Here is a 20,266-nt window from a genome sequence, read left to right on the forward strand (position 1 = left end):
TTTTGATATCCATATTGTCTCATCATCTTGCCAACAACTAGACTAATAAAGTTATGAGAACCTGGAAAGAAAGAATTGAACCAATTTAGTCCTATTAGTAGACTATCATCATAATAGCACTGTAGGTGCTAAAAGGTTTACAAAGAATACTTCATTTGAAACCTAAAAATAACAACTAACATCTAAACTATCCTAAAAACCTCTTTTTTTTTTTTTTCTTAATAGAGTTCCCAAACTCCACTTTTTATTGATTCAAAGGAACTTTTTTCCCCTTTCCTTTGAAAGATCTGCACAAACTCTGAACAAGAGTCTCTTTAATCTGCACAAGATCTTGAGAAAGTCCTTTCCTGATTGTTATTGCAGCAGTTACCGACTTAAGCAGTTATATTTTCGACCCTGTACAGTTTACCATATATGAGTACCTCAATTCTGCAAGGATGCTAGTTTCCTCATTGTAGTCGATTCTATTCGTCGGTTGCTTCAGCACGAACTCTGTTGTATGAACGATATATTGTGGTGGATCTACACATCTGGGGTTCTCTTAGTAGAACAGCAATGAGATCTTTGACAGAAATACTACGAGCCACCCTAGTTTGAGTTTCATTGATTTGGGTGCTACCAAGGCTTCTGCTAGTTCCTGAGAAAAATCAAGATGGATGGGGTTAAAATATTGCTTATTTTCTTTTTCCTTTTCTTTCTTCTCTCTCTAATTTAAAAAATGCGATCAAACAGAAAAGATAAGTGAATGATATTCTTAGACAAATTATAAACTATGGCTCTATTTGATTGCTATTTGGTTTTAAAAATGAAGTTTGTAAACACTACTTATTAGCCTCATCCTCATGGTTCATCCTTCCAAGGGGAGTTCTCTGCCCAAGCTTCGTCCTTTTCATCTTCTCCTTCATTTCTCCTTTTTCTTTGTCTTTCTTCTTTCGGTTAGGAATCATGACTCAATGGTATTGATATTGTCCACTTTGAGCATAAGCTCTCATGGCTTTGCATACCAATGGAGATGTATTCCTTACTTATAAACCCATGATCATTCCCTAAATTAGCAATCGTGGGACTCCCTTCCAACAATCCTCAACAATACTCAACAATTAGCATGTCTTCTTTGTCTTCTCCTTCCCTCCTTCCCTCCTTCCCTCTGCTCGTTCGTTTTCTCTCTTCCTCACACAGTATGTGACATGCGTTTCTTCTTTACATAGCATTCATCTTCTTCATCTCCTTAGTTTTCCCCTTTCCATCATTAGCTCGATCGTCTTCCCATTAGCATTAGAAGAGAACACGACCTTGGCTATTGAGGAAAAAAAATGAGTACGACGGTTGGCCATTAAAGCATTGTAAAAATGGAATTGTACATTAGGTTGATTCCTACAAAAGTCAATCCAATGGGTAAAGGTAGTGTAGCTACTAAAAAGTACGTCAGAGAGGTGAATGACATCTTGAGAACTTGGGAGAACGAACCAGAGGGAGTAGGGGGGAAGTTTGTGAAGACAAACAAGATATTGAAGTTATCTCATGAAGATAGTCTGATGGAACGTTAGAGGTCTTAGTGCTCCCTTCAAAGAACAATTGTTAAGGAGCCCCGGATGTTGTGATTTTTCAAGAAACCAAACGAAGGGAGGTTGATAGGAGGCTAGTGAAATCAGAGTGGTCTTCTAGAAGAATTAATTGGGTTGTCCTAGATGCAATTCGCTCTTCAGGGGTATCTTAATCATGTGAAAAGAGGATTTGCTATAGTTGAAGGATGTTATACTGGGAATTTTCAATTTCTATTTGATTTTACCTTTAATGGTGGTATCAATGGCTGGTTAACGAGGGTCAGTCTATGGGCCTTAGAATGGAAGGTACAGTATAGGGTATGGTTTTGGCAATAGTTATACAATGTTGCAGGCCTTTGTGTGGATTGTTGATACATTGGAGGAAATTTTAATATGGTTAGGTGGATCTCTGAGATGTCTTAAAGTGATAGAGTAACAAAAGGAATGAGGTTCAATGATTTCATTCATAGCATTAAGTTGTTTGATTTTCTCGGTCCAGACAAAGGGCTAGGCCCTCGAGCTACAGAAAATATTGATTCCTAGACGTGGTTGGCTTTTTTTGATTTGCACACTTGCTGGAGGCTGGAAGACAAAGCTGGGACCCTTTGGAGATTCGCTTCTAGAGCTCTTTTGTGGAGTTTGTGGCTGGAGAGAAATAGAAGACTTTTGAAGACAAGTCTTCGTCTTTTGAGTTTTTTTGGGATTGTGTACAGTTAAATACCTCTTGGCAAATTCTTTTGTAATATCCCTCTCTCCATTCTTTGGATTGGCAAGCTAATTGTATGTAGTTCCTTGGGTGGGGGCTTCCTCATCCAAATGGGAATTCACGATTGTTGTCTCTAAAAACAAACCTAGTTATAACGGTTGGATGATGAAAGTCCCATATCGGCTAATTTAAGGAATGATCATGAGTTTATAATCAAAGAATACTCTCCCGATTGGTATGAGGTCATTTGGGGAAGCCCAAAGCAAAGCCATGAGAGCTTATGCTCAAAGTGGACAATATCATACCATTGTGGAGAGTATAAAGTAGTGTTTATCTAACATGTTATCAGAGTCATGCCCTAAACTTAGTCGTGCCAATAGATTGGTAAATCCTCAAAAGTCAAACAAAGGACTCCAAAAGAAAAAAAAGTCGAGTCCCTCAAAAGTCAAACAAAGGACTCCAAAAGAAAAAAAAGTCGAGTCTCGATTAAGGGACGGCGTACTTTGTTTGAGGGGAGGTGTTGGATGATTAAAGTCCCACATCGGCTAATTTAGGGAATGATCATGGGCTTATAATCAAAGATCTCTCCATTGGTATGAGGCCATTTGGGGAAGCCCAAAGCAAAGCCATGAGAGTTTATCACTCAAAGTGGACAATATCATACTATTGTGGAGAGTAAGTAGTGTTCATCTAACAATAACTTCCACATCCTTTTATGATGTCACATGGGATAACTGTGGTCCTTTCTTTTTTTTCTTTTTCTTTTTTGGATTAGATGGGTGGCAAAGTGGACTATATAAGCATGTGACTTTAAGAACCAGGACTATATAAGCATGTGACTGTAAGAACCAGGACTATATAAGCATGTGACTTTAAGGTGTGACCTTTTCTCACCTTTTTGGTTGTCCTTCCTACATCTTCCTGCTGCTGATGAAAACTTACGGACAGCATCATTCCCTGACTGAGAACCAGAGGCTGAATCCATTCTACCTTCACGTTTCTGTCGTGCCTGCTCAGCCATAAGTTGCCATTTTGATAGCATGTCATCTCCTCCAAAAGCAGCACGGGCAGCAACATTTGCTGCTGTTGTCCGCATTTTATCGTCCTCTTTGTTTGCCTAAACCACAAAAGAAATCAACACAAGATTCCTAATCAATCAAAAGGTCATAGTTTAGTCTCAAGTGGTAAACTCTCTATACCTTAACTGATTTCATTCGACCTTCATCTTTCTCCGTGTCAACAGCAACCGTCTGACCATCCTCAGGCTGCATCAAAAAAGAAAAAAAGTTACAATCTTGCAACTGAAAAAGAAGTAGAAGAAGAAGAAGAAAAACACATCCCGAGGTAGAAAGGGAAAGAAAACTCTTTTCAACCACACCTGCTGGAAATTATGCTTGGTACAATTATTATATTGTGTTTTGACATACCACATCCCATAAATATTTGACAAACGAGCTTCGCTTTGCAAAGCTATAGGGAATATTTTTTTCATAGAGGAAAGACTGTCAATAAAAAAATAGAGATGATTTTTGGAAAAAATGAAGATAGAGAATTAAAAACCTACATCAAACAAATAGAGACAGGCTCAACAAATGTACTGCAGCTTTTCCTAAATCCTACGTTTGATAGCTATACATGAAGGATGCAACTGTACAGCCCTGGTTAGACTGTAAGCAGGGAAAGCAAAAGAAATGCTAACATCATTAAGCCTTCGGAGTTCTTCTCCTTCACCCCGTTTCTTCTCCCATTCTTCTCTGGCCTTTTGGTTAGCTAACGCGATTTGTTGTCGAACATTTGAAGTAATAAGTGTTCGGTGCCTTGGTTTCTCGGCGTCCACTCGCTAGAGAGATCAATAAAAAGTATGAACATGCAATAACATACAGCTTCCGGTAATATAGTACAAAACTGAGGGAAGCACAAGAAAAATAGAGTTGGAAATGAAAGAAAACACACCGACCTGCTTAGACAGCCTGATTAGATTACTAATAATCCCACGTAATCTTTCCTCCACACACTGAAGATACAGTTACTGTCTTTAAGGCTGTTAATACTTCACCTGAAAAAATGATCAGAGCGACTAGCATCTTACCAATGAGAGACATCTCTCAACCTCATTGCTCATGCCCTTCAAACCGCATTTAGCAACTGCCACATACAAACACACCAATCAGCATTTAATCAACCACTGTAAGAATGATGTTCATTCTGCTCAGTTAATGCAAATAATATATATATGAGACAATTTCATTGATGTTTGAAATTTACAAAAGAAAAATATCTATGATGCTGATAAAAGATCTTCCCAATTAACAATGAAGGAGGTGTGCTTATACACCAAGAAATAGCATGGTAAACAACGTTGTCGAAGAGCCAGGTATGAGTTTGTGTCTTTTCCGTGAAAACTTTGATTTCACTCCTTCCAAAGATTTCAAAAGAAAGCCATAATGCGGTTGGACTATAACAAAGTCTTTGCATTCTTAAAAGGATGGTACGTTAGGACCATGTTGAGTAAATCTTTGACCTCCCTAGAAAAAGTAAGGTGTCATCTACAAGTGTTGAGAATCTTTATCCAAAAGTTATAAGGCATAAACAGATGATTTTGTGATTCAATGTCTCGCTTGCATAAAGGGCACCAGTTAGGAAATAGAGTCATATAAGACATTCTTTTTTTCTTTTTTGTAGGTTTTCATTTATGCCTAATGGCTGTGTACAATTTTCCGTTGGGAAAACTTCATCTTTTTTGGTTGATTTCATTTCAATATTGTCTTGCTTGTGTGGGGTTTATGAAATTTGACTTTTCCCCCATATCCATCATCGAGTCAGTCAGCACTAAGAAGTCATTTTGATGAGTCTACTTCTTGGGATAGTACTATTGGGGCAAGGTCAAGGCTTAATTCAACTCACTCTAATGTTTCGTTATCTTTTAGAATCCTACCAAGTTGTAGGTCTCAAAATTTGTTCACCTTTCTATAGTTCTTTAATTGTAACCGCCTTGCAATGTGAGAATCTGTACAAAAGAGGATACCGCAATGACAGCGTGGTGTTGTCGATTCAAGGGTTAGTCCAAAAATATGTATTTCCTTCATCACCCACCCTATGGCGAATCCAGTTGGTGATGAATTTTTGGTGCTTTTTTATAAACTTCCATTGTTCCTTTGCCGAAGGAAGGGGAACAATTTGTACACGAAGTAGGAGAATATTCCGTTGTTATAAGGTTCCTCCACAAGGTGGTGCCTTCATGGAAATACATCCATATCCATTTGGTGAGGAGGCCTCTATTTTTCTCCTTCATCGAATATAGACCAAAACCTCCCTTGTCTGGCAAGAGATTGATGGTATTCCATCAGACAAAATGTAGGTCACCTTTCCACATATAGTTTCTGAATAATATTTCTATTTTTCTAGTCATTTTGTAAGGCACTTCAAGCAGAGACATGTGATAAGTAGGAAGATTGGACAATGTGTCTTATATTAGGGTGAGCCTTCCACCTTTAGATATATAGCTCATGATCTCTATTTTTTGGAGGTTGATTTTTGTAATGAAAACTTTCAAAGGTTTTCACTATCTCAAACATGTTTTTTGTGGGGGAGAAATCGGTTAATTCAAAGATGAGGATTATGTCATTTGCAAAGTATAGGTGGTTGATACTTAAAGCCTTCACTACTGCCAACATTGAAGCCCTTTATCTTCCCTTCATATTTTTCTTTTGTAAGAAGCAATTAAGACAACCCATTACCATTATGAAAAGAAAATGGAATACTGGATCCCCTTGTGGAAGACCCCATGTTGCATAAATTTTCCTCCCAGTCTTCCGTTGATGATAATGAAGTAGTTTGTGGAAGAAATGAAACCTTTTATCCACCCCTTCCATTTTGATCCAAAACCTTTTGTTACAAGAATGTTTCAAGAAAAACCAATAAGCTCATTTGTCGAAGGCTTTTTCTATGTCAAGTTGAATGATTGTACCTTTTTGTTTCTCATTTTCCATTCATCGATAAGTTCATTTGTCAGAATGGATGCATCTAGGATCTGCCGTCCCTCTACAAAAATGGTTTGGTCAAGAAGAGCTTTTTGTAAGGATCTGGTTTCTTTTTCTAGAAATACAATGAAGACCTTATTGTTTCATTTCTCGATGAATTCTTTGAGCCCTTCGAGTTTGTTAAAGAATTTGTGCTCCATACACCCACGAAGGGGCGTGTTCTTCCACCAGTATTCAACCATGGGCAAAAAATCAGTCTGCTCTAACCACATCAAAATGGAAGGGCGAAGGGCCTCATTTGAATCAACCCATAGAAAGCACAATGGAAAAATTATCTAATGTCGGTCTGTTAAGTCATTGGACTCCTACATTACTAAACTTTCCTAGGAGACCTAACCAAAACTTGTCAATGAGTGCCAGGGTGGACGGGGATCTGTTATCCAGCCAAGAATAAAGACCATACTAAGTGGAAGATAAATGAGATCAGCTTCTCTTATGAAATTATTGAAAAGTCTCAATCCCCTTAAAACTTTTCCACTAAATTTTTTATGTGCCCATCGACAGGTATTGAAGTCACTGGCCAACATTCAACTTTTGGGCAAAAGCAAGAAAGGTCCAACAATTCCTACCAAAAGACAGGTGCTTCTTGGTATCTGCAGGGATCATAGATCCTATGGTCCCTGATCCATAACTGTAACCGTCAGCCAAAGAAACATGTGTGGTTAGAGTGTACAGACATTTGGCGACTTTGGAGATGATCAAAGTTGGATTATTCCACATCATTAAGATCCCCTTGATGTTTGGAAGTATCCAAAGATGTCCTACCTATATGTCTAGCACACCAAAGGAATTTAACAATCCAACGGTTGACAAAATTCAATTTTGTTTCTTGAAGAATGATCATTGTAGGGTTGAATTTGAGGAGGGTCTTGATGAGGACTCCCCTGCCAGTCTCCCAAGCCTTTAACATTTCAAGAGATGATAATAAAAAAAATAGTCTGGATCACTCGATTGAGTCATGTTGGATTTTTATCATAATTGACGTTCGAGAGGAGGCCCACAATCTCTATAGTCAATTCGGCTCTGTTTCTCAACTGTAGTGGGCCTTTTCTTTGTAGATGGAATGGCCATTAAGCTCATGCCGTGTTCTTTTAGGCATGGTGCCAGAATTTAGACGGTTGCTATTGTTGTGAGTTTCACTGAGATTAGAGGACTTCTTATGCCTCCGTTTCGCTCTATTTTTCTAGAACATTGTCAAGCTCTGTATTTAAGAGGATAATCTCTGGCGGTGGGAGAGAATGATTGGATAATCCCGCAATATGAGATGGAGGGGAGTGGAATGGGGAAGAGGACTAGAGGCGTACTCCTCGTTGGAGTCTAGGTGAGGCCAAGGGTGGAAAATTTTGTTCCTCGGACTAGGAATGTTTTTTGGTTTTTAATGGTGATGATGTCACAACTTGTGGATTGGGAAAGAAAGAGGTAATAAATCGTATGTTAAGATGGGTGGGTGTGAAGATCGAATAGTGAGGTGGGGAACGGTGGCCTTTGTTGGAAGAAGGAATAGTGAAAGAGATATGAAAAGATAGAATCGATGAAAGCTGCCGTGCTTTATTATTACTTAATACTTAGAGTATTATTACTTAATACTTAGAGGGTTACATAATTACAGTATTTATACCTTACCAGAAATAGTAAATCATAAATCTAGATAAATTCAAATCTACTAACAATCTCCTCAAATCTTGGTAGTTTGAATATTTGAATCATATCTCAATTATTTTAAATCATATCTCCACTTTGAATACTTTGAATCATATCTCAACACTCCCCCTTGATTCAAAGTTTCTAATGTCAAGTACCGAGCTTTTCTTTCGACAAGGCCTTCGTAAGTATGTCTGTTTTAACCCGTACAATGCCTGTCTCAGCTTGTATATCTTTGTTTTTTTGTCTTCCTTTATGAATCCCTCTGACGGTGTTACACAACACTCCCCCTTGTAAATCTCCATCAACTGATAAACAGGCCACCGCAATAGGCTGCATGTCCCATGTAAATCTTCATAGATCTTTTCGTTTGGCAAGTCAACCATATCCCATGTTCCATTTTTCTTAACGGACTGCAACTCTACTGCCATAGCTTTCTTCCCGTCTTCTTTCAGTTGCTTCTTCATAATTCATAGGGTCTGAAACAGTAAGAGAAAATTGACATGATGCACATATGTCAGCTAAAGATTTATACTTTCTTGAAGGTGTCTCATCCGAAAGTTCTTCAAGAGAAGAATCGCTGTTTAGTGATGCTGAAGATGATGAATTTGACACATTTTGTGTTGCAGTGGAGGCACTAGGAGATGCACTGGAGTTGACCCTTGTCTCTTTGTTTGGAGGAACTTCAACTGTAATCTTTCGCTGCTCCTGTTCTTTACTCCAATCCCAACTCGTGTTTTCATTAAATATTATATCCCTTATAACTAAAATCTTTTCACTGATGTGGGCATATAATTTATATGCCTTTGATTGAGTACAATAGCCAATGAAAATGCATTTTTCAGATTTTTCATCAAGCTTTAGACAAACTTGAAGATGTTTCAAAGCATAAGCAACACAACCAAAGATTCGTAAATGACTTACATATGGTTTCCTTCCATGCCATGCTTCATAAGGAGTTCGATTCATAACAGCCTTTGTTGGTGAGAGGTTTAATAAATAAACAGATGTTGCTATGGCTTCTGCCCAAAATTAGTTTTGAAGTCTCCTTGCTTGTAACATACTTCTTGCCATCTCACAATGGTTCGATTTTTTCGTTCAGCGATTCCATTTTGTTCTGGAGTGTAGGGAGCTGTTAACTCCCTTTGGATGCTCTCTTCTTCACAAAAGAGATTAAACTTTTTAGATATGAACTCGCCACTTCTGTCTGTGCGAAGAACTTTATTGTGACGGCCACTTTGGTTCTCCACCATAGCTTTAAAAATCTGGAACTTCTGAAAAGTTTCTAGGAAGTAAACCCAACTCATGCGACTATAGTCATCCAAGAATAGCAAAAAGTATGTACTCCCACCCAAGGACTTCGTTTGCATTGGCCCACATGAATCAAGCATGAATTAGTTCTAGATAATGTGAAGCTCTTTTAGCTTTTCCAACGGGAAAGGACTTCCTAGTCTGCTTGCCATAAATGCATCCTTCACACAAATTAGTTGAATCAATTCTTGGTAATCCGAAAACCATAAAAACCATACTTTTATCCTTGAGTATTTTTAAGTCGTTCATATGAAAATGTCCATATCTGAGATGCCATAATGTTGAGTCTATCTTTCGTGCTAGCAGTAAGATCAAAATCCTCCATGTTAGAAACATAAAGTGGAAACATCTTATTTGAAGTCATGGCAATTTGAACTTTAATGGCCTGATTTCTTATGTGTAATGACACATGTGTTTGTCATCAAATAGAACTGGATGTCCTCTTGTCATCAATTGTCCAACACTCAATAAATTGTACCCTAAATCAGGTACAAATTGAACATTATCTAATTGTTTTATCTTACCAAGATTAGTTTCGACTTTCACTGTACCTTTTCCCTCAACTTGCATCTCTTTTGTGTTTCCAAGTTGCACCTTAATTTTTTTGGTCTCATCAAGCTTTTTGAATAAAGATTTGGTGTCTGTCATATGGTTCGAGCATCTGCTATCAACAAACCATAAGTCACCCCTTTTTTGGATTAGTATTCATGCACGCCATAAGCAGCTTTCCTCCTTCTTCATTCTCTGCTGCAAAATTCATTCGTTGATTTTTATACCAACAAGCAGATTTTGTGTGCCCATACCTTCTACAATGGTAACATTGTATGACATTCCTTTGTTCATTGAATTGTCTCTGTCCATCACTTCTCCATCTACCCCTGTTATCACGACCACCATGGAGTTGCGAAATCTTCCTCTTCCGTCTTCTACCTGCTAAATGAATATTTTCTCTTTCGTTGTTTTCGTGGTTGGTTGTCTCCTTCACTTGAAGTGCCTTTTCTTCGTTCTTTTCTGATGATCTATTGATTCTTGCCTCATGAGCCTGAAGCGAGCCAATCAGTTCATCAACGGAGAGTATGGATAGATCCTTAGCTTCTTCTATGGCAGCCACCACATGATCAAACTTTGGAGTCAAGCGTCTTAACACCTTTGCAACAATTGTTTCGTCTGAGATTTTCTCTCCATACGTACGCATCTGACTGACTATTGTCATTGCTCTTGACAAAAAATCAGCAATTGATTCGTCATTCGTCATGAGTAGAGTTTCAAAATCACGTCTTATAGATTGCAATTTCCCTGTCATGACCTTTGAATCTCCTAAAAACTCCTTTTGTAGAATTGACCATGCCTGCTTTGATGTGGTTGCTGCTGCAATTCGTAAAAATATAGTCTCATGAACTGCTTGCTGAATAGTGAATAGAGCCTTGGCATCGTTTTTCTTGGTTTCTCTTAGTTTCTCCTTTTCTTCTATTATGGGTTCTAATACATCAACAAACTCGTGCTCCACCAAGTCCCATAGCTCCTGCGATCTGAGCAAGGCCTCCATCTTGATGCTCCACCACTCATATTTCTCACCATTAAAGATGGGTAACAACAATGCATAGGAAGAAAAACCAGCTACTGTCATTTTTGTTTTGTGAAAGAAAATAATCACTCGCCCTCGTGTCGAACGAACCTGGCTCTGATACCAAAATTGTTGGAAGAAAGAATAGTGAAAGAGATATGAAAAGATAGAATCGATGAAAGTTGTCATGCTTTATTATTGTCTACTGACTTAATACTTAGAGGGTTACATAATTACAGTATTTATACCTTATTATACACTGTACCAGAAATTAAATCATGTAAATCTAGATAAATTCGAATCTACTAGCAATCTCCTAAAATCTCCTACAATCTTTGGTAGTTTGAATATTTGAATCATATCTCAATTACTTTAAATCATATCTTCATTTTGAATACTTTAAATCATATCTCAACCGCCTTTGGGTTGGGTGGGGGAGGTGAACAGAACAACAAACTGAATATTAATTAAAGAATTGGACACTCACTGATTTCCACCAGCTTTTTCTGCAATGGGCCTTTCTGAAATAGTAGTCTCTCTTCTTCTTGTACAACCTTTCGTGATGCTTCAAAAGCTCGACTATTTTCCTTTGCACTAGAAAATAGTTGTTCTTCTTCTTCCTGGTCAAAACCAGACATTTTTTAAGGATTCATGTTTTTTAGTACCAACTGCAACTAACCATTCATGAAATATGAGATTGTACCTCAATATTAACTCCACTGACTACAGTGACATCGTTAAGTTGTTCGATGCTTTGATCCGAAAATGCCCCAGATAGTTTTTGCTTCTTACTGTTGGGTACACGTCAATTGTATTTGAAAAGATCGATCTTAATTGTGAATCAACCCATTTATTTTTAAATATTCCAAAACAATTTTCACTTCCTGTATTTAAGACGAGAAAAAGTAGATTCACCTTGGTAGGGGTGGTGAAGAGCCAAGTGTTTCAAGAGGCTTCTTCTGGCCAACGACTGCTTTTATTTGAGGTGCCCTATCTTGCATTCCAGGAGTAGCTGCAGAAGGCACCTGAGAGCTTAACTGCAAAATAAAAAAATAATAATAAAAGATAAATAAAGATTTAATTAGTCTGCAAACAACTGATACATCATAAGAGCAAGCCAGGAGCATAAGATTGAGCGATGTACATTCTTCACGAAGATATATAAAGACAAAGCAGAGCAGGTACCTATTCAACCATTTAATACATATATTAACTTAAATAATTTATTGCAACAGAGAAGATTATGCTAGGAAATGGATGAACCAGGAATAAAGAAAGTTATAACATGGAAAATGAAATATTAGGACAGAGATTCAAAAAGGTATAAGATTACTGACTGACATAAGAAATATACAGTCGAACATAAGCATGCAATTGACTTTTACATAACTAAATGTAGGACTAACGTACAATCTAGCAATGCATACCACAGCATTAGAGTCATCTAGAGAACTGGCATCAGAAGAAATTAAATTTTCCGCGTTGGCAGATGTTGGAGGCATAACATTGTTTATAGGAAAACCCATTTTAGAAGTTTGTTTTTCAAGAGCGTCCTTCCCAATTCCAGGGGTTGTTTTAACGTGTTCAGCCTGCATGCTAGAAACAGAAGACAATCCCTGCAAATTTGAAAGTTGGGGTTTGTTCTGCTCAGAAACCTGACCAGAAGATTGTTGTTTAATGTAACTCATCGATGACAAAGGGCCTGTATTCTGCTCTTTACTTATTGAGGATTTCCAAGAAACTGAATTTTGCTGTGCAGTTAAGTTGTTGTGCAAGTGTGGAACATTTCCACCCTGCACTCGCTTGGAATCATCTATGGTAACTTGCCTGCCAAGATTAGGAGCCTGCTGGGGAATTTGCTTCACGTGACCCTCGTGAGTTTGGGGTTTAGAAGACAATGAAGAGGCATTTATGCTAGACCCAGTATACGGGTGGTAATTACCACTGTTTCCATACATGGAAAACGATTTCTGTTGTAAGTGTAGCTTCTGCTTCTCGAGTCCTGAAACAGGAACTGAGGAGCCTTTCCTTTCCTGAATGGTGCCTGAACTAGATGAAGTCCATTGATTTACACCATCAGGTCGCTGTTCGACTTCTCGTGAAGATTTTATATTCTTGTCTATCGCAGGGTACCATGAACTACTCTGCCCTTGGGATGCTGAAGAAGGTATGTACGATTGAACTGCAGGAGAATTCATGCCTTTCTGATGAAGTCGTGCAAATGGTCGTGAATCAGAGAAATTTGGTGCACCGGCACCCATAGATGGCATTCTAGGAGAAGGTTGCCTTACTGAAGGTGGAGGCTGTAAATGAAAAGGTTTAAGACAGGAACCTGAGGAAGGTAACAAAACTCACGGACAGACTCTGATTTAAAGTAATCAATATATACATAATAAAACCCTCATGACAAGAAATCAAGTTAGTGCTGACCTGAGATTGTACTTGACTAACTGCTAATCTAAGCATCTGATTGCCCACAACACTCCTGATGCACCGGACAAAATCATCTTTGTTCATTTCATTCCTCTAAAATACAAGTTACAATTATATGAGACAGCCAATACAACAAAGAATTATCCAACCATTTTTTAAGATATGTCAGAATTTAAAAAGATAGAATAGAGAAAGGCACCATCACACGAACAAGACCCCATGTATAGAGTATAATCTGAGGGTACGTACCAATAGACTCACATATGGAACGATGCATTTATAAAGAATTGACTTAAAACCTGCATACTACGAAGGAATATGAAATGACACAGATCAATGTGGTAAATAACAACCCTACGACTTCTCCAGTTAGTCCTTCGCTTAGGGCGGATTCTTAACATCTAACTTAAATTTTACATGTGATGTGACAGTTATAAGCAATAACAGAATGTCCTCTACTCGTGTACTTACTTTCAATTTGTTGAATAAACTCTGAAGTTGCATGCCTCTGTCTTTATCAAGCTGAGGCATCAATACAGGCATCAACGAGGCAAAAGGTACCTGTTTGCTACGATTTAATGAGTTATTTGCCTGTTCCGAGACCATTGCCTCCTGATTACTCATTTTTTGTAACTTCAAGTATTGAGATTCATTGTCCGGGTACTGCATTCTGTTTGAGTTATTCATGAGGATTGGAACTTGTTCAGAAACTTGCAGTCCTTCTGTTTGAGAAAACTGAGCAGAAACTTGTTCTACCTCCCCTTGTTCACGATCTGCATGGGGTTGGTTCTTTGAAGCTCGGAGGGGGGCAGCATTGTGTTGCTGCTGATTTTCAGGTACTGATGTACATCGCTCTGGTTCCATCAGAGATGAATGTTGTTCTTGCTTCAAACGAAAATTTTGATCTAGTTGGACATGAGATTCAGTATTTTTATTTTGACTAGAAGCTTGTAGCAAGAGGCCAGAAGAACCATTGTTCCCACCAGAGAAGGCTACATATTTAGTCACAGATATCAGATCAATTTCAATATGAACACCCAAAGCCACTCAATGGAAAGTTTTATGCTTGGGTTCAAACACATTTTTTTATTACAGTTACAGCAAATTTTCATCATTTACTGGGAAAAAAAGTGCAGTTTGAGCAAATATATGACAAGCCAGTATAAGATTGGAGGAATTGAAAAGCCAGAAGAAAGCTCATTATAAGAAAATGCGTGAAAAAAGTGGGAACCTAAAATTGCAACATTTCAAAATCAATGGTAAACTGTGAAATCTTCCCAAAAGTTTCCACCAAAACAATACTAAAGCGGCCATTTTCTCGCTGATTTGATATCCAACTCATTGGAACCAAGACATGAATCATTTTAACTTGAGAAATAGCAATTTATTCACTTAAATTTATATACCACAGGAAAGGCATTATACGTGTATTTAACAAGAAACAATCGGATATCCAGGTAAAACAAAATTTGAACCTCCAAATAATTAAAATCATAGAAAATTTCTTTCATAGACAGCACATTTCCGCAAATGCACATTTTGATATGATCTCTACGAGTCTTAGCCTCTCTTGTTATTTATTCTGACCAAGATCTATGTACAAAAGTTCAACTTCTAAGTTTAGGCTGAAGTATACCTGTATCTGATGCATTAGTCTGGGAAACGGTCGGAACATCACCTTCTATCTCTCTATTCGAGGCAGCCTGAAAAGCCGCCACAACTGCACCTGAATGCATTGTTTCATCCTGTTCATAGCCAAATGTCCAATATGATAAAGATTTACAAATGATATCCCCTCAATCCTAGGATAAACATTTACACACAAGCAATAAAAGATACAAAACCTCGTCATCTTCCAGAAGCTTCATAATATAGGGGTCCATAACAAGCTATATGTGCAATCAACCGGGGTAACGTTAACTTGCTTGCAGGCAATCCAACAATATAACTTCTAAAAATTGCTTAGAAGACACTGCTTTGAAAAGTGCCTTACACAACGACAAATCTACTTTCTCTGAGGAAGAAAGACAAGATTAAACAAATTAGGATGATACTAAAAACGAAACCTAGTTATTTCTATTCATCCCATTGCCATTAGATAGAAAACCAAGTTAGCTAGCTTGATCTGGTTTATATAATTACAATTGAATTTCCAGTTGATTAGCAACATTTGCAGTTCAACATAATACAAGTTTAGATACCCTGAGTTTATACCATCACAAGAAGAGTGCTCAATTTAATCCTGTGATGCCAAAAGAAGAAAATTGCTAGGAATCTTAGTAGGGTAATATTAGGAACATCAAAAATCCTAGTCATTAGTTAAGGAGTTTGTCAATAGAATGATAAATAGAGTATGTTGGAGGCTTTCGGCAAGCAAATTTGAACGGAGAGAATTCAACCACTTGAATGCTTGGCCCTTATATTATTCTTCGGATCTTGGTATGCTATTTCTTCCATGAAGCAATAATATATTTCGAATTCCTCTCCAACTTTTTTCTGAGTTACCATTTCCAATTCTGGTTATATTACTATCAAATTGGTAATAGAGCGTGCCAGTCCTTGAGAATGGATTCAGAATCTAGAAACACATCGCTGGAATAGTGCAATATGCGAAGGAATTCTTCAGATATTTAACATCAATCAAATTGAATAAAACAGAGGCAATGACAGCTTTCACAAAAGATTAAAAGCAGCTAGAAGAAACCTGTATTCTTTAAGAAAAGAACCTCCAATTGGAGAAGTGAGGTGTAATCACTACTCTTCAAGAAGACAACCAAATCAGCGAAGTGAAACACAGATGAGATAGAAGGAAGAAAGTGAAAAAGAAGGAAGTGATTCACAATGATAAAAAGAAGAAACACGCAGAAGAACAAAAGCAAAATTTATAAGGAAACAAGCGAAAAGGAGAAATAATCAATCGATGATCAAACACAAATTTGAGAAAAAGTACAAATAAACGCAAAGAAGAAGATTCAAAACCAGCCATAATCTAGGGTGAGTCCAGAGAAAACAAGCAATAGGAGCACATAGCTGACATGAATATTAAGAATCAAAATCGAACGGCCTGAAAACAGGGGAATTGCAAGAAAAAGAGTTGAATCTTCAGAAGAAATGGAGATACCAGCGGCGCAGGGAGAGAAAGATCCGAGACGTTTCCCCGTGTTTGCAGAAATGGAACCACCATTGCAGTTTGCAGAAGAAGAGCTTCTCGCGCCAAATTTCTCCACTATTAAAAAATGACATCCTAATAAATTTAATAATATTCTTTTTATATAATCTAATATTCAACCCCATTGGAGGAAGAATTATGCGTTTATAATCAAAAGAATATTCTCTAAGTTCTGTTGGGGAAACCCAAAGCTACTCATAGTGGACAATATCATATCAGATAGTTGTGTTCATCTAACATGGTATCAGAGTCATGCCATAAATTTAGTCTTGGTAAATTTTCAAATGTCCAACAAAGGACTCCAAAAGAAAAGGAGTCAAGCCTCCTCGAAGGCATAGTAAAAAATGACTAAGACTCTAAAAGAAAAAGGAATCGAATCTCGATCAAGGGGAGGCGTACTTTATTCGAGGGAAAATGTTAGATGATGAAAGTTCCCATCGACTAATTTAGGGAATAATCAAAAGAATACTCTCTTCAATGTTACGGGGGCATTTTGGGAACCCAAAGTAAAGCCACGAGCACTTATACTCAAAGTGGACAATAACACTCCAGTTTAAATTTTCAAAAAAAAAAAATAATATGTTGTATTTATAAGTGGACTTGGAAAATATAGCAAAAGAAGTCTTTCATGAGCGAATAGTTTCTTTTCAATTCTATGTAATTTATGTTACATGTAGAATCATTCAAATTCGATATAATCAATTTTATTTGTGGACTGATTCAAATCTCAAACAACTGTTCTTTGTTTAAGATATTCGACCAATAAAGTAATTCAAATCTTACTGCCCTTGTAATGATTTTCATATCACCTTTATAAATCATCTCCAAACTTTTTAATGTTACTTTTAAAAATTTATGAAATTTTTTTTAAACATAATAGTAATTTATTTTTGAAATCTTAAAAAAAATTCAGATCTATATTAATGAAACTTTTTAAAAGTTGAAGGGTATTTTTAAAATAAAATATTAACAATTAACAATAATTATTTTTTTTACATTTTTGAATATTTTTACTTATCATAGTAAGTATACTATATAATAACTTCAAAAAAATATATTTTATTATTATTATTTTCATTAACGTATTCGATTTTCTCAATATCCATATCAACGATGAACGAGTTTAAGAAATTTTTCTTTACATATATCAATGAAATAGCGTATCGGTAATGTATTCTATATCACGTTTTATGTTATTGATATAATTATATAAGTGAAACATGAGTATAACTCTACTAGTTAACATATATATCTTCAACCAACAAAAGCGTGGACTTTCTATAGCAACATCAAGCCAATAGGCTAGAACTTTACTGATTGATATTCTAAATATTTCCTAGCAATGATAACAAGCCACAAACATTACAATTCAGACGCTGTCGTACAGTTAACGACTCAAAGAACGACGATAGTGATGTAGAAGAAGACAAAGACAACGACGGCGACGATAACATAGAATCCCGAGACGACGTTGAACTCACAATCAGAGCTAAGAAACGAAAACGTTTCCAACTTATCATGGTGACCAAAACAATCTTCTAGTCAATAGTTCTTGCTCGGGCACCTCTCCTTTATTGATTGATATTCTAAATGTTTCCTAACAATGGTAACAAGCCAAAATCCGCTTAATTTGCCAAGCATTACAACTCAGACGCCGTCGTACAGTTAACGACTCGAAGAACGAAGATGGTAATGAAGAAGAAGACAAAGACAACGACATATAATCCCGAGACGACGTCATGAACTCACAATTAGAGCTAAGAAACAAAAACGTTTCCAACTTATCATGGTGACCAAAACGATCTTCATTACTATAGTCAATAGTTCTAGCTCGGGCATCTCTTCTATCACTCTTCTTGCTTCTCCTCCAAAACCGAAGCCTTATTCGGGGTCGAGGTCGGGTTTTCGGCTGTTCGATGCACAGTTTTGGTAACCCGAGACTGAGAACGGCGGGCGGAGGGGTGAGGGGCGGAAGCATGTCTTGAGGGGGTGGATCTTTGGGAGTTCCTGGCTGTGTTTCCCATTTGAAAGGGATACCTTCAGGTGTTCCACAATAGTAAATGCTGCGAGATGAACAACCAATTGAAGATGTTCTTGATATCACTTTGTTCTTCACATCCCAATCAAATGTTGCATTCATTTTCTCTCCTTTTCCCAAGAAAATGAACAGAATTTGATTGAATTTGTGTGGGGATTTGGTTTGTTTTATGGGAATTTGAGTTGTTTTTGAAATTTTTTGTGAGATCAAGGGATTGTTCTTGGTGTTATTTATATACAGAAATGTGGATTCAATTGGAAGAAGCTAATTTTAAGGATTTTGGTGAAGTTTCGAGGCACATGATCATGTTCTTATGAGGATTAATTTGTAAGTTATTTATTTGACTTTATACTTTCCATTTCTTCTCTTCTTGGAATTTTAATTTCGACCCTAAAAATAAAATTTAACGTATGACTTTTGTGATCACAATTCTCGAGAGATCAATCATCTAACGCTACAATTTTACATCATTAAAAAAAATACTGTAATCAATGTATACTTTTGATCGGTAACGACGTAAGTCCACTGCTAGCAGATATTGTTCTCTTTATGTTTTCCTTCGGGGCCCAAAGTGCGACATCACATAATCGACCCCCCTTCAGGGCCCAGCATCCTTACTTGCACTCGTTCCTTTCTCCAATCAATGTGGGACCCCACCAATCTGTAACGACCTAGGCTCACCGCTATTAGATATTGTCCTCTTTGGGTTTTCTCTTGGGGCCTAGCGTGGGACATCACAATCAACCCCCCTTCGGGGCCCAGCGTCCTCGCTTACACTCGTTCCTTTCTCCAATCGATGTGGAACCCCACCAAATCCACCCCCTTCTTTGGCCTAACGTCCTTACTAGAACACCGTCTTGTGTCTACCCCCCTTCGAGGAACACAAGAAGGCTGACACATTGTCTGGTGTCTAACTCTGATACTATTTATAAACAACCCATACCCACTGTTAGTAGATATTGTCCTTTTTAGGTTTTTCGTTTCGAGTTTCCCAGGTTTTTAAAAAGCGTCTACTAGGAGAAGGTTTCCACACCCTTATAAAAGGTGTTTTGTTCTCCACCCCAACTAATGTGGGACATCACACGATCTTTGGAGTTATATTAACTACATAAATTAAAACATTAAATTTTTATAAATGTATCAATTTACACTTTCTATTGAATTTCATCTGAAAAACGTTAATTTACACATAAAAACGTTTTTCAAATTGATTTATTTATGAAAATTCTAGTGTTTAATTGATATAATATAAATTTACATACGCGTAGAATAACGTTTTTCAAATGATATTTAAAATATTTTTGATAATACAATTATTGTTTACAAAATATAAATTATTGACATATTTATATGGTTAAAAATTACTTTTTCTCGTCATTGAGCTCGGTTTACAACGATTAGGTTACATATTTGTAACAATTTAATCCTATTATAAAAAATAGATCATCAAAATCAACACGAAATATATGTTTAGTATCTATGTTTTCATGATTTTACGTACCAATCCAACTTCTAAAGTATAATCCAATTGGAATAGTTGCTACTACAGGTATGCTATGAAGATTTTTAAAGAAATAATTAACATAAAAGCTCTTAAAACGAAATATATTTTTATTTTTAAGAAGCTTATACCATACAGGGTAGAGATGCAATTACATGTAATCGATTTAGATTGAGACATGACTGTGGTAAAACCTAAAACTTGATTTTTAAATTTCCACTTCTTTTCTTTTATTTTCGTCTCCACAACTGGTACTTCCTGATACTGTATTTGAAGCAGTTGTTCGAATTCCTTATGATATGCAACTGAAACAAGTTCT

The 20,266-nt window shown here is 36.9% G+C and overlaps 1 protein-coding gene across 1 annotated transcript; it reads right to left on the bottom strand.

The window, feature by feature from the left end:
• Positions 1 to 408: 408 nt before the first annotated feature.
• On the bottom strand, positions 409 to 16,442 carry LOC111468546 (transcription initiation factor TFIID subunit 4b-like). The gene is made up of 15 exons (XM_023113790.1): positions 16,361 to 16,442; positions 15,084 to 15,253; positions 14,876 to 14,984; positions 13,711 to 14,231; positions 13,237 to 13,332; positions 12,234 to 13,109; positions 11,722 to 11,843; positions 11,510 to 11,597; positions 11,294 to 11,426; positions 4,340 to 4,395; positions 4,208 to 4,264; positions 3,950 to 4,090; positions 3,450 to 3,515; positions 3,145 to 3,367; positions 409 to 637 (listed from the first exon to the last, which is right to left on the bottom strand). Exons 2-15 carry the CDS (start codon positions 15,120 to 15,122, stop codon positions 465 to 467), a joined length of 2,700 nt encoding a protein of 899 aa, XP_022969558.1. The 5' UTR covers positions 15,123 to 15,253; positions 16,361 to 16,442; the 3' UTR covers positions 409 to 464.
• Between the last annotated feature and the right edge of the window lie 3,824 nt (positions 16,443 to 20,266).

Source organism: Cucurbita maxima, unplaced genomic scaffold (assembly GCF_002738345.1).
Source record: "Cucurbita maxima cultivar Rimu unplaced genomic scaffold, Cmax_1.0 Cma_Scf00037, whole genome shotgun sequence".
Lineage (NCBI taxonomy): Eukaryota > Viridiplantae > Streptophyta > Magnoliopsida > Cucurbitales > Cucurbitaceae > Cucurbita > Cucurbita maxima.